General features: G+C 41.5%; 1 protein-coding gene across 2 annotated transcripts in view; it reads right to left on the bottom strand.

Moving 5' to 3' along the window:
* Positions 1-236: 236 nt before the first annotated feature.
* Positions 237-14,022, bottom strand: part of LOC127364505 (FHF complex subunit HOOK interacting protein 1A-like) — a 19,230-nt gene continuing 5,444 nt past the window's right edge. Inside the window, exons 4-18 of one of the 2 annotated variants that reach the window (XM_051402106.1) lie at positions 13,640-13,826; positions 13,334-13,555; positions 12,866-13,028; positions 11,899-12,010; positions 9,164-9,265; positions 8,394-8,465; positions 8,208-8,294; positions 7,416-7,583; positions 7,236-7,315; positions 6,845-7,017; positions 6,649-6,760; positions 3,922-5,333; positions 2,878-3,056; positions 2,654-2,774; positions 237-2,291 (exon numbers count right to left, since the gene is read on the bottom strand). In XM_051402106.1, coding sequence (XP_051258066.1) covers positions 2,059-2,291; positions 2,654-2,774; positions 2,878-3,056; positions 3,922-5,333; positions 6,649-6,760; positions 6,845-7,017; positions 7,236-7,315; positions 7,416-7,583; positions 8,208-8,294; positions 8,394-8,465; positions 9,164-9,265; positions 11,899-12,010; positions 12,866-13,028; positions 13,334-13,555; positions 13,640-13,826 — 3,423 coding nt within the window. In that variant the 3' untranslated portion in view covers positions 237-2,058. The remainder of the gene's footprint in view (positions 2,292-2,653; positions 2,775-2,877; positions 3,057-3,921; positions 5,334-6,648; positions 6,761-6,844; positions 7,018-7,235; positions 7,316-7,415; positions 7,584-8,207; positions 8,295-8,393; positions 8,466-9,163; positions 9,266-11,898; positions 12,011-12,865; positions 13,029-13,333; positions 13,556-13,639; positions 13,827-14,022) is intronic. The other variant, XM_051402107.1, reaches the window with a different exon arrangement.

Genomic DNA, 14,022 nt, shown 5'->3' with positions numbered 1-14,022 from the left:
ATCATACTTCATATTAACGTGTAAATACACATTCACATTTTTCGGTGTTGTGCAAGAGAAACATTCAGTACGACTCTTCCATTACAGTCATTTATACGATCATCTAATTGCAAGCAAAGAAATCTGCAGTTTGCAGATGTGACCTCCAAATACGCTTAGAACCCTTTGAATGACTGCATCTTATAATCAACAAACTAATACTGCAAAAAGAAAGAATTAAAAATCTGCAATCAAAATAAGATTGTCAAAATCAGTTTAATTATTTTCATTTTGGCAATAATTTATTCCAAAAGGAGAGGAAAGGTGTCCCAGCGGTGATTCGCCAGCAGGTGGCAGTGTTAACATTCAGCCTCTGAGTGAGCACAGGGAGCTGAACTGAGAGCTGTAGTGTTCAGTCAGGTTGGTCCATCCCATAATATCTCCATAAAAACGCAGTTTGTATTATGAAGAGAGGCTGGTAGTGTGCATGCTGCATTGACATCAACTGGGAAAAAGCTTTACTGTTACTTGGACGTCCGAGTAACAGCATGGTTCAGAGTTTAGAACTCAAATCTACCCTCTTTACCACTTGACCTGGTGAGCATCATCAGGAATTAACTCTTGTCAGGTGAAAAAGGGCAAAAATGAAAGAAATTTGTCAATAAAAATCACACATTTTACAATAAAAACAATTAAATGCACACTCATAGAAGTGCAAATTACATTAATTGGGATCTCATATTTGCATAAGACTAACATACATCATTTTTGCATCTTGGTTTCTTGCACTAAAATCTCTGTGTAGGTTAAAATAAGGCTTTGTCATTACTCTGTGTGCATATAAAGACACATCAGGAAAACATTATAAAACAGAAAGACACAACTAATCACAGAGGATCGTCCCCTTTTGATTAAGATTCAAAGTTTGTCACTCATTTTTCATTTTCAGCATAAAAATGTATGACCAGTACAGCAGTAAGAAAAATTGATTCAAACAGGTAAACACAGATAGTGGACACAATACATGAAACCATGTGCTTTAAAAAACCCTCCAAGGTTAACTGAAGTACAGGCGAAGCCTCTGATTTCTATAGATGCACAATAACAACTGGAGGGACATAAATGATACTGAACTTCTCTGAAAAACACACATTCAGTTTGGTTTGGTTTGTTTAAAATGCAGAAATTACAATAACTCTTGCCTGTAGTGTATTATTTCTTTAATTATTTACTTTATGTAAATGTGTTTGTAGAAATCTTATGTGTTGTTGAACCAAACTCTCCAATTTCCAGAGAGGAGAGAGTTTGGAGAAGCAGAATGGTTATGTATGTATTTAAGAAAGGGAAGTTGTTGAACCACAATGTTTCTACAGCAGCCCAGAAAGTACAAATCAAACATTGGCTCTAAATACAGGCATTCACATTTTTTGCACATTTCTTGGCCACTGTATTTTCTTGTTGGCGCATGGAAAGGGAGGGTGAAGCAAGGGAGTTGCAATCTGCTACTACTACTCTGCTGCTCCAACTACTGTGGTTGGTGTTTGTGTTGATAAAAGTAATAACTGTTAAGACTCTCTGATGCATAGTCTCTGTTTATGTGTATTTTTGTACTAGTTTATGCACTAACCTCCCCCTCCTGAGGAGGAGGAGGTTGATTTAAAATGGCAGCCACAGAAATAAAATAAAAGAAAACTTCAAATGGTTTTAATTTTTTTTCGACATTACCTACTTGTGCAAAGATTTCAGAAAATATCATATAAAACTAATTTGCACCAATCCCACAAATATATAGAAAACATCAAAATAATCTCCTTCAAATAATTTCCGTCTACTTATAAATAATCCATAGTAAATCCATAATATCCATATTCACACTGGGAAAACATCCAAATATTCAAGTGCTGCCAGGAATATAAATATAGTGTACATACAAACCTACGCATAAAAACAACATTTTATTACAATATCCACAATAATTACTCACTTGCATTACAGCTCAATGTGTAATGTATGTGCATGTTTTGTGCTTTAGGGTTTTTAGAAGCCCTCACTCTTCTGCTGGTGGCCAAAACACTCCCATTACTCCTCTGAAGAACAGTCCAGTGCGATGCTGTGCTCCTGGGCAATGGCAGCCAGCTCTTTCAGGAACTCTGCGTACAGGACGATGGCGAACACTCGGCTCTTGGCTTGGGGGGGAATAGGAGGGCAGGGCGGCAGGACGCTAAGAGGAGGCAAAGCCAGAGCGTTCCTCACGGAGCCGTTAGGAAGCGACGGGTCCAGGATGATGTCGCCGCCCTGAGGCTGGAGGCACTCTGATAAAAATTAGGAAATGTTATACTGTGATTGGAAGGCTGATTGGAAGTCAGATTGCACTTCAAACAATGTGCTTGTTAGATCATCAGTGTCTGAAACTTGCATTTCCATTTCCTGCCTGTAGTTAATATTCAACAAATGAATACAGGATGAGTTGTAGTGATCTTCTCTTCTAACTCTTGGCAAGAAAGTGAATAAACACATTTACAATAATAAACATATTAATGCTGCTGAAACTTTTACTGCTACTATTAACACTTTATTGTAGTACTATTACTGCAGCAACTTCAGGCACTAAAACCTTCAGATGGGGGTGGGTTACATAATCTGTTTGTGTGTGTTGATGTGTGTGTTTATTAACCTCTAAACTTGCTGTCTTGGTCTTTCGCCAACAAGAACCTCCAGGCCTGAGTGACCAGGGCAGGATATTCTGGTCTAGCCGCCACGTAGCGCTCGATCTGAGCATTCACCGACACCAACACCTACGCATCGCAAACACAGTGTTATCATTTGGATAGCTCAAAAATAGAATGTGAAATAAAATCAGACGTACATGGCGTGGTTGTGTGAGTGTGTGGATGTTACCTGGTACAGTGTGCGTACGTTGGGCAGGTTGTGTGTGTCTGTGCTGAGCAGGAAGGACCTCAGCAGAGGTTGAGGGTATGACGCCAGCTGGGCCAGGATGCCCGTCACCAGCAGGTTCACAGCAATGGAGTTTTCCAGAAGGTTCTCCAGCCTGGACAACAGGACGCTGATGAACGGACCTGAGGCATCATGGGAAAATACAGGTTAGTGTGTGTGACAGAGCGAGAATATGGTGCAAAACAATGGAGATGTATTTGTCCAGTAAACAATAATAAAAATCTTTCACAATCTGAGAAGATTCTAGCATGTCACTTCTGGAAATATTAATTAGAAATGTAAGTTAACTGACTTCAGTTTATGTTGTTCTTTTGTTTTATTTTTCATCCAGAATATCAATGACTGCCTCTAGATGTGACTGAACAACTGCAAAATAAAGATAATTTATAGAATATTAGGCAGTTTTATGTCTGATTTAGTATCCAGTATTCTTCTTCATTACTTTATGTATCCTTTTTCAAGTCTGGGTTACAACCTGTCAGTAGTCCAGGAAAACTTTAAACAACTTTAAACTGCCAACAGGTCAGCAGTTGACCATATGACCTTCCTATGCCCCGTGCCTTTAACCGTGTCTTTTCAGCATAGACAAGCATGGCAAATAGCATATCTTAGTACAGGATAGGAGAAAGTTGAGGCGCTGACTAAAACTTGCTGAACTTTTATTAGAGCACAGAGCAAAAAGGGGCAGGACTGAGGATAACCAACTGTTATCAACTACATAATCTTATGAATACACTCGTCTTTGTTATTTCTGTCCTTGTGCTGCTGTTTCACCCACATTTTCCCTGTGTGGGATCAGTAAAGTATTATCTTATGTTTCCAACCAGGTCGTCATATTTTTAGACAATACTGTCTTAACTGAAAGGTCATTTTTTTAATGTTCTTCTATCACTATGCCATTTTACATTTTTGTAATGGATGTTTTCTGCTGCAGGAAGCTTCTTTGTTCACACAGCATCTAATTCACTTGTGCCTGAAACCACAAACCTGTAAATGGAACTCCATGTCTCCTGCTGCCTTTCTTACTGCCACTCCTCCTCTCCTCTCCTTCCCCTTCCTCCTCTTCCTCCTCCATCACCTCCTCCTCTCCTTCCTCCTCTCTGTCATCCCACAAGGAACTATAAACTAATTCTTCGTCAAGTCCTTCCTCCTCCTCTTCTAGTTTCTGCCTCAGCTCTCGGACCCGCTTCCTGAACGTGCTGATGTCATCTGTGATGTCGTCACAGTCTGGCTCCACACCTAAAGAGAGCATGAGCTTGTGGTATCGGGACAGGAAGTCATCCTTATTGGTGACATTATTACCAGGCAGATTTGGAGACTTGGCAGCAGTTGCAGAGACCAAAGGGTCACGTGGCTCAGATTCAGAATGGCCGTTGGGTAAAGTGTTTTTCATTGACTGTGGCATGGGATGTTGTGTGTTGTGGTGTATGTGCTGCTGGTGAGGTGTGTGCTTGTGTTTGACAGTAGTTATGAGGTCACCATGGTTGCAGTTTTGCTTAAATGGCTTGTTGGCTTCATCAGTGTCATCACATTCGTCGATGATATGATGCTTTGCATTAAAACCATTGGTGAAAAACTGACGTCCTTTTGGCTCTCCTTGTGCGCACATCCTCCTTATCTCATCTTCTCCTTCCTCTTTCCTTCTCCACAGCTCCTTTCCACAGTCCTCACTCCTCCTCCTCACCTTCTGCCCATAATCGTCACTCCATCTTCTTTCCTCTTTGCCTGCATCCTCGCTCCACCTCCTTGTCGACATTATACTGTTCACTGTTTCCATTACCGTCCTACCTGTGGTCGTTAACATTGTTGCTATTGTTGTTGTCGTTGTTGTTGTTGACACTCGCTGGCCATTTGAGATGCTTCCGCGGGCCCGTCTATTTGCTGCCATGATTCGCTCCAAAATGGCCGCCTTTGTATCAGTCTGGGCGACAAGATTGTAGACCAGAACATCGTCCTGAAACTCAGATTCCTCTACATACGAGCCATGCACCAGCTTGGTCGCGGTGCGTCGCATCTCCTGGATGTGTCGAGGAGGTAGAGGGGGTGCAGGTGTAGAAGTGCATCGGTCCACATCCATGGTCATGCTGCCATTTGCGAATGTTGTGCTTAGTACCCCTGATAAAGATAGATCGTCATCTGCAAAAATGTCATCCCACTCCAGCTCCAGGGCAGAACTGGCTCTTCCTGCCTGGTTGCCCGTGGAGATGGTATCTGAAGAGGACAGGGTCGGGGAGAGGGTCAAAGGGGGAGGAGTGACGACCAAAGAGCTAATGGAGTCACTCTTGGCTCGCGGTACGATCTCTTCCTCATCTTCTATGTCGTCCCCTGGTGTGTCAGATCGGTATTCTTGAGGCAAAGGGTTGATCCCGTCATACGGAGCCGACCAGAGCTGACATGCCCTGCAAGAAAGCAAAACTCATCACAGCTGAAATGTGATCAAATAGAATATTCTCTTACTGGGTTATTCCCAAAAACAGGATCTGAGGGTCATCTGAGCATCATTATCAACTTTTAGTGTATATCTCATGGTTCAGTGACAGTATGGTTCTAGGGATGGCAATGCCAGTCAGTTAGTCCACCGCTTTGGTCCAGACGGAAATATCTCGAAAACTAGTGGATGAATTCCCATGACATTTGGACAATGCCAATATTTGACAATTTTTTTTTTTTTTTGCACAGATTAGAATTACATTAAAAACAAAAAAGATAGCAAATAGTGTAAAGTACAGGGAGAGGCAAAAAAACCCAGATGGGCTTATTTAAAGCCTCCACCTAAAATGTCATAGTTATAAGGAACAGAAAATTGACATACAGAGAATATTATAACTACATTAAGTAATAACAAACTGATAATAGAGAAAAGGAATATATAACATCAACAACAAGTTATAATGACAACAAAATGACAATATGAAAACAAAAATATAAACATGATATAAAAGTGTATTTGTGTGTGAAACAGCAGTTAAATGGGCTTTTAGACATCTTTTGAAACATTTTATAGAGATGGAGTTTTTTGCCAGATGGGAAAAAGTATTCCATAATTTGGTACCCCTAAATTTAATAGTAAATTGACCTCTACACGTAAAAAATCTTGGGGGATGAAGATCTAAAGATTGTTGGATAAGAGTGGGCCTGAGAATTAAATTTAAAATAAGTCTTAAAGTGCTCTGGAAAGTTTTCATGATCTGAATATACCTTATAAATAAAAACACATATTTGAGAGATATTGATGTCATGAACAGTAAGTATCTGGATTTTCTGAAAAAGAGGTACAGATGAGACATGTGACACCAAATTGGACAGATTTCCATAAAAGTTAGTACAGACATTCAGATTCCCCTCAAAATAAGTTGTTAAAACTCTGGAGATCTCAACTTTTTAACTAACGTCATCATCAGGTAAAGAATTCAAATTGTGTACTTTATTAACAAATGCCTTCAAAACATTACCGAAAGCTCCCAAAAAAACTTCCCAGCTTCCAGTGTAATACTAGCCATTGCCCAGCAGATGTCCCTAAAAGCTTTGTAATAATTAACCCTCTTGAGCACAACTGCTTCACAGTTGTTTCCCCATCACCGTGGACACCTTTGCAACAGTATTTCTTGAGTATTCACTGTGTCTCTAGGTGAGGAATGTGCTATGACCCACCTATCCATCCATGTTCTTACATCCTCTGATTTTATCTTACATAAACATGATGTTGAGACTGACCTGTGGGAAGTGGAGATGGCCTGGCGGGCGTCCCAGAGGTAGTGGAGATAATTTACATCCATCAGAAAGTCTGAACCACGACAGTAACCAACACTGTCTGACACTGACAGATCTGACACAGACAGACAATTTAAGTTCTAAACACATGTTAGAGAGTATTTACAGTACTTGTGTCGTAGATGATAGTTGTACTGACCTGCTCCTTTGGGCCAGTGGATGTGCTCTGAATGTGTGTTAGTATTGTGGAGGTTCCCAGGACACCAGGAAGGCATGAGAAGCAGGAAGGAGGCGGCACTGGAGGAGTAACAGTCCCTCTGCTTTAGGGAGCAGAACTGCTTCCTGCTCAGGTGTCTGCAGGGAATTAGATACCTGAGGACACAAAGACACATCCTGCTCAGCCCCAGCATACATCACTGCTAATTCTGGTGCACTACAATACATCATTCAAAGAAGTTTTTCCCAAGCATAACCGTGGATGAGACAGTCCCAAATGGACTAATGTCTGGAAACCATTCTAACTGAATGAAAACACCTAAATTCGTATAATGTAGTATTTTTCAGTACGGGTCAAAACCTGTGTGACTGACCTGAACACCAGCTGCAGCATTACGTCTTCACAGAAGAGACCAATCAGGGTCCTGAACAGAGCCAGCGACACCGTACCCAACTGATGGACACACAAACGGGTAAAAAGTCAAGGTCATGCTCATTTGCATGGTTTAAGAGTCATACATCATCAAACAGGGGATTGTAGCTTAGTGTGTTACCTGGAAAGGTGTGTTGACCCTGCTGACCAGTGTGTCCAGGATGTGCACGTTGTCATGTGTGTGCAGCAGGATGAAGGACAGGAAGGTCTGGAGGAGGGCGGGCTCGGGAATGGAGCGCAGGAACAGGTCCAGGTATGCCGTGGTGGTCATCACCTCCTCCACCGTCAGCTACACACACACACACACACACATGTGTGTAAGCATGAATGACAAAAAGATATTTAATCTACATACACATTGAGAGTTTAAGTTAACACTTGAGCCCTCTAGTGGTGATCACATGTATGTGACAGTACAGGGTCGCACTGATGTTTGAAATAACAATTTGGCCAATAGCCGATACAAATAACACTGTTTGTTCTTTTGTTATTGTTATTGTTGTTGTTGTTGTTGTTGATTCCACCTTTTGAGCCAGCCCAACAAAAAAATTAATTGAACTGTTACGTCATTCAGCCGTCCATTTAACTATCTTTGAATGAGCACAAATTCAATCATACAAATGTAGGAAACAACCTTTAATATAACCTTCTTTCACTTGAAAAATAATATATCTATGTTTTTAATTACTGCTTCAAAGTCTTTTTAGTTATACATCAACCTCCTGAATGAGAAGACATTTTTTAGTACTGAAATAGCCTGACAAAAATATTCTTTTATGTCGTCCTAATCAGCCATTGCCACTGCTGAATGTCATCTCATTTATCAATAGGCCGATCGGTCAACGAGGCGAATATCAGCCGACAGAAAACGGTGCATCCCTAGAGAGTAGCCAATAGTGAGGAGGTTTGTTACCTTGTGCAGAGCTGGAGCCAGTACGGGGACCAGGAAGCCGTTGTAGATGTAACCCAGCAACTGAGACCGGATGGAGGGGTGAGCAACCTGAGAGAGACAGAAACAGATAGACAGAGAGTTGGCTTTAGGTCACGTAAGTGTGTGTGTGTATGTGTGTGTGTGTGTGTGTGTGTGTGTGTACATTACCTTGGTAACAGCGCTACAGAAGTCCAGTGAGTGCAGGAAGTGGACGAGAGCAGGAACCTGTTGACCCAAACACTGGGTAAGAAAGACATCATCCATCGTTCATTTCTTGTATCAAGACAATCAATCAGTCTTTCATGGAATCTGTTCATTTATTATTTTATTTTTGCTACACATTCATTCAAAGATTTATTCACCATAAACCACATTTGTGGTTTTGAGTAAAATCTCTGAAGATAAACTGGATGGATTGTGAAATCTGGGTCATACATTCATTTTCCCCTCAAGTTGAACTGGAATAACTTTGATAATCCCATATTTCATGTAGTGCCATCATCAAGTCACATTTTATTTTTGGTTTATGACCAAATAGCAGCAAAACTAAATGATGTTCCCATCAGCCTCAGATGTATGTTGTGCTTATTATGTTAGCATGTTAAGACACAAGGAAATAGGGTGGATATGATGAATATTATAGTATACTATGTAAAATTATGCTATAATGTATATAGTTATAGTATAAATATATATTTATATCACAAATATATCATACTTGCTTAAATTGCTTCATGCTTCATTTAATCATCACTCGTATAACGTCCTCTATTAATCCCTTTATTCACTCACAAAACCTCCTTTGTTCCCTCATTTCTCAGCCTCACTCAGTCATCAACAACAACTCAGTGCTGTCATGGATCCGTTCATTCATTCACTCACTCACTCACTCACTCACTCACTCACTCACTCACTGGCTGTGTGGTTGGCATGGTTACCTGCTGCCAGTCAGCCTGGTCCAGACAGTGCCAGTCTTCACTGTAAACCTGCAGCCTGGCTGGAAGAGACGAGTACAGACCAGACAGACCTGTGGCCAGCACCTGTGAACACACACACACACACACACACATACAAGTGCAGGTTAGTGGTTTCAGACACACGGCACATGGATACAGGTGAAGCACTACACACACACACACATACACACACACACCAACACACAGGCTTTTGTGGAAATTAAATTCCGGTGCAGATTAGTGTGTTCTTTTTATAAATAGCAGAGATTGAGGGCAGATAGAAACTGAGGAGAAAATAAAATAAGAAACTAAATATCTTTATTCAATTATTCAAGTTCGATGACAAGATCTCTCTCATATCTGTATGGTCAATATGAAGATATAGCTGTCAGATGATTAGCCGGGCACTGACCAAAGGTAAAAACATCCCAACTAACACATTATATCTCATTATATCACTGCTCCGGCCAACACTTCCCTTTAAACAAACTAAATATAACATGTTAATTAGAGACATTTGGAGGTGCTAGTAGGTAGATGGAGGAAGCAACATCATCAACAACAACAACAACAATAACAACAACAACAATAACAATAACAGCAGCAGTCTTGAGTCTCGTTAACAATCAGGAAACTGTCCAATCACGTGCAGACTTACTAATCCCTCTCTCTGTGTACGAGCCAATCTCATGCTGCTTTACTAATCTGCTCTCTACATAAAGATTGAGGTCAGAGTGTGGTTACGTGGGCTTAAATCTGACACACACACACACACACACACACACACACACACACAGGTGGCACATGGTTCAGTGTCTTTGCTCGCCCTTTCACATACATACACACTCCCTCCCTCTCGTTCTCTCACTCAAACAGTAAGAGCAGAAACTAGCAGTGACGGAGCCAACATGGCCGCCAAGCGATACCTGAAGGACACACGTAAACAAAACATTCTTGTCTTTCAGGAACATTAGAAAACATTTTCTTTTTTAATCTTGCTTAAATCTTTGGATCGTGTAAATCTCATCAACTCATCCTACTGTTGGTGAGATATTGAAGTTTTTACATTTAAATCTTTTCATCTAGCTCCTTTCATTATATCATATATCATAATAACATTCCCATCAGCCTCAGCTGTACTTTGTGTTTACTGGTGTAACAAAGTACAGCCTAACATTTGATTTATTTTTTAATCATTTTTCTTTATTTATTGAAGTGTTGAGAACTTTTCTTCACATTAAGGCTTTTTGTGATATCTTTTAATTGCACTTCCCTTGTTAGTTTCCTTTACTGCTTTCCCTAACTTTCCCCTCCTCCTCCTCCTCCTCCTCCTCCTCCTCCTCCTCACCTTGTTGACACTGTATATCTGCTCTCTCTCTCTCTCTCTCTCTCTCTCTCTCTCTCTCTCTCTCTCTCTCTCTTGCTGGCACACAGACACAAGCATACAACTAAATTTAAATGTAACTTTACAACGCAGGGTTGTATAATTACATTCAGGGTATAGTTCCCTGTGAACACAAGATATATTCAATTCAATTTTTCAATTCAATTTTATTTGTATAGCGCCAATTCATAACAGAAGTTATCTCAGGACACTTTTCAAATAGAGCAGGTCGAGACCGAACTCTTTATAACATTAATTACAGAGACCCAACAGTACCACCATGAGCAAGCACTTGGCGACAAGGGCAAGGAAAAACTGCCTGTAAAAAGGCAGAAACCTAGGACAACATACAAGTTATATACTGTCAAATTGTCATATATAAGTCATAACAACTCTTTTACATGATGACACACACACACACACACTCACACACACACACACACACACACACACACACACACACACACACACACACACACACACACTGATACTCCCTGAGGGGGCAGTATGAGCTTGTTAGTTTATTACATAACTTGTGATAATGAGATTACAATGCAGAGGGGAGATGAATGGAGAGCTGCACCAAACAACAAACTCCACTCATTTAAACAGCCGTCTCATTCATAAATATATATCTGTAGTAATGAGCTATTGAATTGGCTTTTCAACAGTTTTCCTACTTGCATGCTCTCATAAAAACACATAAAGGGTCTTTTTTAATTTATTTTCAAGCATTTTGAAGGTAAGATTAACCTAGTTTAGCTCAGCTAATGGGGGTCTTTGTGGGATAAACTAGCAGCTCTCTTTATGGAGTTTACCTTTAACTGATCCACAGATGTGTGGCTGGTTTAACTAATCTGTGTGATTTAGCTCACATGTATTTATGAGTCGGCAAAAAACAGGCTAATGATCTCAAAAATCATATTTTTTAAGAAGTTGTTAGGAATAAATGTAACCAGCACTCTTTTTTAGGGAATGTTTTAGTTTCTTTCCATCCTTCCCATCAACAGCACCGCATTAACCTCATGTCATTATGTTTGAAGCATGCAAAATAGGGCAAATGGGCTTATCTCTGTGATTCACATCTACTGAGTGACGCTGATCCTGAATAAATCCTTGACATTTCCAAGACTAGTAGACACTCTGGCAGACAGAAGACGACCATGAGACATGCGCCAACAGACGGTGAGCAGCGGCGCCGTCTCCTCGGTCGTCTTGGAATGAACCGTGAAGGTTTAGTGATGATGGATTCAAACTATCTGTCCTTGATGTGATGTTTGGTGGCATATATAGGTGTGTCTGTGTATGTATGTGTGTGTGTTTGTGCACTCACAGGACAGAAGTACGTGTTCTCGGCGATGTGCTGGGCGACTCGAGGATCGGAGGCCGACAGAGACATGATGAGCAGCAGAGCGTCTCTGGCCTGCTGGCCAACCGAACCCTGTCTGAAGGAGAAAGAGAGCGATAATAAAGGTTCTGTTCACGTTTACAAGCACAAAATATTCCAGTTTTTGCCCTTCTTCCGAAAAAGACAACTTCTAAACTGTTTACATGACAACTGAAAATGAATATTCCACTAATAGTCCCTCTCTGTCAATGACGTACTGGAAGTCCTACAGAGGAATTTCCCTTCCCTTTCCCTCCTTTCCAAACTGCAGTCATGTTGCTGTTGTAGTAAACGTGGAACAGATGGAGCTGTTTCCAGTCTGACTGTTTGACTGTGCAAACACGGCCTCCCTCTTTCATTCATTCAACCACCTTCTTAAAAAAGGTTGGCGTTGCAATATTTGAAGATGTCCAAAAACCAGTTGATATGCAAGTCTTTCATAATGTTTAAAAGCAGGTGTGTTTCTTCCTCTGACCAGAAATGTGGGTTTTTCTTTAGTGTATCCAAACTGTTGGCTATTTGGTTGGTTCACAGCAAACAGAGCTGATTGTAAACTGCGTTAAAAACCCCAAATGAGACGCATAGTCCAAATACGCTTTATACATGACCAAAGAATGCTTCTAAAACCCAAACAATATCCATCATCATGTCCCAATCGGAAAATGCTACAAGTCCTACTTAAGAATATCCAAATATAATACATGACCCTTATCAAATGTGGAATATTGTCATATTTGTGTATGCAGCTGTGTTTATATACCTACACATGTACCTTACCTGTGTTTTTGTGTGTGTACCCCACCTGTGAGTGATCAAGCGGACAACATATGTGTACATGTTGGTCGTTTACCTGTGGGGGTACCCTTTCTGTGTGTGTAGCATCGGTATCGGACCTGTGTGTGTGTTTACCTACCTGTGTGTGTACGGTATGAGCAGGGAGAAGAGCAGGAAGTTGGCAGCTCCCTGGTCCTCGCTGGTGTGGAAGAACAGCTCCAGCACTGAGGGATCTTTGACCAGAGCCACACAAAGCTGGTTCAACAGGAGGACCAGCTCCGCCTCCACCACACCGCCGCTGTCTGGAGAGGGGACACAGGGGGATTAACTACCCAGGTAACTGTTTAAACATCTTACCAGCTACACCTACAGCATGTGAAACCACTTCTAAATTAACCCCTTAATACCAATAAGCTATCATTAGACAGCTCAACCAGCTCCAGGACTCCCGCTGCGTTGTGCAAAGGTGGTCTTTAAACTGATTAGGAAATCCATGGTAATGAAGGCTGTCTGAGTCTAGTAAAGATTACAAACCATCATCAGGGTGTGATGGACACTGTCAGAACCCTGGTGAACGCTTACATTTCCCATTTCACCGCCAACTCACCAGTTCCAGGTCCGGCGCAGGAGGCCAGCAGCATCATGAGCGGTCGTAGAACCGGTTTGTGGTGCAGTAGAGGCTGTCTGGCCTGAGATAGAAGCATCTGGTACATCCTGAGCTGCTCCAGCTTCATGTCCTCAGTAAACTGTCTCCTGAGGCTCCACAGAAACAGCCTCTCCATCACGCCCTCCAGAACCACAAACTCCAGGATTGGACCCATCGCTCCTCCTGGTAACAGTGAGTAGCAGACATGAGAACAAACACAAACACACAGTGGCGTGATGAAACAGGCTGCTTTCTTTGCTCTCTTACCTTGCCCCGCCTCTTCCTCCATCAGCAGGAAGAGCATGTGTTCCACGTAGTTCTGGACGGCGCTGGCCTCGTCAGCCGGGATGGGACCGAGGCGTAACGCTCCGGAGCTGCTACCATGACCGGAGAGGAAGCTCAGTGCGCCGGTGCCGCTACGACCCGGCTCATGTTTCTCCAGGATCTTCACCACCTGCAGAGAGAAGGACATTGGAGATGAAAGGTTGGTGTAGCTATAAAAACAAAATGAAACAAAGTGTAGTGGGAAAAGTCTCAGAGCATAAATCCTGACGTACATTGTTCTTCCATAGTTTGTAGTTGGACTGATTTAACTTCTTTTACTTCAGTCATTATTCATTTAATTACACTTTCTTCTTGTTCTTGCATTG

This window comes from Dicentrarchus labrax, unplaced genomic scaffold (assembly GCF_905237075.1).
Source record: "Dicentrarchus labrax unplaced genomic scaffold, dlabrax2021, whole genome shotgun sequence".
NCBI classification, from domain to species: Eukaryota; Metazoa; Chordata; class Actinopteri; family Moronidae; genus Dicentrarchus; species Dicentrarchus labrax.
Note: the sequence above shows the minus strand (reverse complement) of the source record. Positions and strands in the feature narration are given on the sequence as shown.